Below are 3,489 nucleotides of genomic sequence, written 5' to 3'. Positions count from 1 at the left end.
GGGAGAGAGAGAGACATAGAGAGAGGGAGAGAGAGAGAGAGAGAGATTCACACACGCACAGACAGACAGATTCACACACACACACACAAAACACACACACACACACATACACACACACACACACACACACACACACACAGAATGATGCCAAGATGTTCTCAGCTGGCCCAATGCTTACCAATGCAGTGTCCCTCGCTGTCATCAATGTAGCCGTTCTGACAGATACAATGGTAACTTCCTTGTGTATTAATGCATTTCATGTTTTCAAAATCGTAGCAAGTGTGATTGCCGGCACATTCATTGATGTCTTGGTCACAATGAATACCAGTCCAGCCTTTCTTGCAGACACAGCCACGGATTGAGTCACATAGTTCTTCATTACCATTGCATGCACATTTGTTTTTGCAGTTTTCACCCCAATGGAAAATGTCGCATTCTGCAAATGAAGAATGTAAATAAATACAAATATGCGTGTATGCCTGTGTGCATTCTCTGTGTGTGCCTGCGTGTGTGTGTGTGTGAGAGAGAAAGGGATCGTGTGTATGTGATTGAGTGTATGTGTGTATGTACGTCAATATTTAGTTTTATTTCAAGATATCTTGCCAATAGAGAAAGTGCCGTTTTCTAACCTAGATCTAAGGCTCTTTCATTGGAATTTCAGCAACATCTGCTGGATATTTTTGCATATATGTGTGCATACTTGAAGCATTTGTAATCAGTGTTTGTGCAGATTTGATTGTTTTGTTTTATGTATGTATTCTCATGTATATTGTTGCAGACATGCGCATGTATACATAAAGATATATGAGCCGTAACAAGCATTTGATAGCAAGCATAGTTGTGGGTGATTGTATTCAATGTTCCCACATTACTTGGCTTTGGCTGAATGGAAAAGACGTCATGGAATGATCTGAACTTATGTTGTTGGCACTCCGTCGCTTACGACGTCGAGGGTTCGATCAACGGAACAGCCTGCTCGTGAAATTAACGTGCAAGTGGCTGAGCACTCCACAGACACGTGTACCCTTAACGTAGTCCTCGGGGATATTCAGCGTGACACAGTGTGACAATGCTGACCCTTCCAATTACAGGCACAACAGAAACAGGAAGTAAGAGTGAGAGAAAGTTGTGGTGAAAGAGTACAGCAGGGTTCGCCACCATCCCCTGTCGGAGCCTCGTGGAGCTTTAGGTGTTTTCGCTCAATAAACACTCACAACGCCCTGTCTGGGAATCGAAACCGCGATTCTATGACCGTGAGTCCGCTGCCATAACCACTGGGCCATTGCGCCTCCCTCTGAACTTAGAACCCAAGGGGAAAATTACTAAATAACACATGGCATTTTATCCATCACCATTTATTGGTATGAAAATAGGAAAAACGTGAAAATAAAAAGTGAAAGAAGAAAGAATTAAAGTATTTTAAATTTTAATCTAAATTGGTTACTCTGAGAAATAAATACATATTTTGCGCTTCAACGAAGCGAAACATGTGAATTTGAGAACAGAGGGGTAAAATAGTTAGAAGGACAGAAGAATATAATTAGCAGAAAAGAATATTGTGAAAATGCAACAACGTCCAAAATGGGTTCTCAGCTTTTAAGTTGCAAATTGTTGTTTAGCTTCATCACATACAGATCTCAGTAAAATATCTTGAAACAGGGTTATAATTATGTTTTAAGAGTTAAAATCGAGTAAAAGCAATTGGTTTGTTTTATATAGAATTATGAATTACAGAAATAAGAGGAGTATTTCAAGACTTACTTTCACAGATGACTTTATCAGGTTTTAGTTTGTAACCAGGATAACAGTGACAGGTGAAACCCCCGGGTTTGTTCTGACAGATCTGCGAACATCGATGGACTGGGCTGGCACACTCATCAATATCTAAAGATTAATTATAATACAAAAATAAGACAATACAAATGTTAGATATGATATCAGTACAAAGTTGAGAAAGAAAAATTCTATAATTACCATACCTATAGAGATTAATATAGACCACTATCTACAAAGACCACATTGAAAGTGTTAATTCATCAATGATCCCAAGTCACCACTAAGCGATATTCATTATCATAGGTAAGCAAGCAAGCTCCACTACGTTTAAGGAAAACTCATCTTAAACCGGGAAATACAAACAACACTTCTCGTTGGTCTTTCGCCTCTAAAGACCACTTACCGTTGAACACTGATAATTTAAAGACTGTTTATCAATGACCAATGAGCTATAATGATTACTTACCATTGCCCACGCTTTACTTATCGTATTTTTAGAGAGATTACAATACTTACCAACACACGAAAAATTGTTGTGGCCGAGTTCGTATCCAGCTGGACAAAAACATTTTATCTGTCCATCCTCAAATTTGCAACCATAACAATTGGTCAAGTTGTGTTCGGTGCAATAATCCACGACTATAACAAGAGAAAGAAGATGTTGAAATAACAGCTTTGAATGAATTGCAAAACACAACCTAAAATACACATACTCTACACAACTACAATAAATAGACGAAAGCCTGAAGTAACGCAAGAAACAAAAAATCAAACCCTTAATTGAACAAGGTATATGAATACAAACTTATACGCTTCAAAGACAGTACTGCACACACTTTGGGAATATGCCGGAGCTCCTGCTGATCTTTTTATCTTGTATCCTTTTACTTGCTTCAATCATTAGACTACGGCCATGTTGGAGCATCGCCTTGAAGAATTTTTAGTCGAATGAATCGACACTAGTACTTCTTTTAAAGCCTGGTACCTATCTTGTCGATCTCTTTGCCGAAAACCTAAGTTGCGAGGACATAAATATACCAACACTGATTGTCAAACGGTAATCTCACAAACACAAACACGCACGCGGACTGCTTTCAGTTTCCGTCTACTAAATCCATTCACAAAGGATTAGCTGGCCCGCGACTATAGCAGAAGACACTTGCCGAAGGTGCAACGCAGTGAGACTGAAACTGGAACCGTGTGCTTGAGAAGCAATGAAAACGTAAACAAAAACGACGACGACAACGATGATGATGATGATGATGACGATTGTGACGGTGTTCATGGTGGTGGCGACGACAACGACGACGACGATAATGATGATGATGGTAGTGCTGAATGTGGTGGGGAGTCATGAAGACCAGTGAGTGAGTGAATGAGTGAAATCATTTGCTCTTACCTTTTTCACAAGATTTCTGGTCCTTAGCAAGTTTATAACCTTCGGAACATCCACATTGGTAACTTCCTTCAATGTTCTCACAAGTCTGTTGACAGCCATTGTCGGGGCTTCTACATTCATCCACATCTGAAACGTTTAATTTAAAGTGTTTATTTATCGGCCATCATACATATGTATACGGCGCGTATGTGTAGAGTCAAAAGATAAAATCCGCAGATAAGAAAATGCTTAGAATTAATCAAATGATTTGGACTTACCGAAATCTTTATCGAGGAGCGACCCTATATATATATATATATATATATATATATATA

At 39.0% G+C, this 3,489-nt stretch overlaps 1 protein-coding gene across 1 annotated transcript in view; it reads right to left on the bottom strand.

The window, feature by feature from the left end:
• The window catches only part of LOC106879239 (mucin-like protein), a 77,172-nt gene that overhangs the window by 53,907 nt on the left and 19,776 nt on the right, over positions 1 to 3,489 (bottom strand). Inside the window, exons 15-18 of the mRNA XM_052974115.1 lie at positions 3,176 to 3,301; positions 2,293 to 2,415; positions 1,762 to 1,884; positions 179 to 436 (exon numbers count right to left, since the gene is read on the bottom strand). Coding sequence (XP_052830075.1) covers positions 179 to 436; positions 1,762 to 1,884; positions 2,293 to 2,415; positions 3,176 to 3,301 — 630 coding nt within the window. The remainder of the gene's footprint in view (positions 1 to 178; positions 437 to 1,761; positions 1,885 to 2,292; positions 2,416 to 3,175; positions 3,302 to 3,489) is intronic.

The sequence above is a fragment of the Octopus bimaculoides genome, chromosome 17 (genome assembly GCF_001194135.2).
Source record: "Octopus bimaculoides isolate UCB-OBI-ISO-001 chromosome 17, ASM119413v2, whole genome shotgun sequence".
Lineage (NCBI taxonomy): Eukaryota > Metazoa > Mollusca > Cephalopoda > Octopoda > Octopodidae > Octopus > Octopus bimaculoides.
Note: the sequence above shows the minus strand (reverse complement) of the source record. Positions and strands in the feature narration are given on the sequence as shown.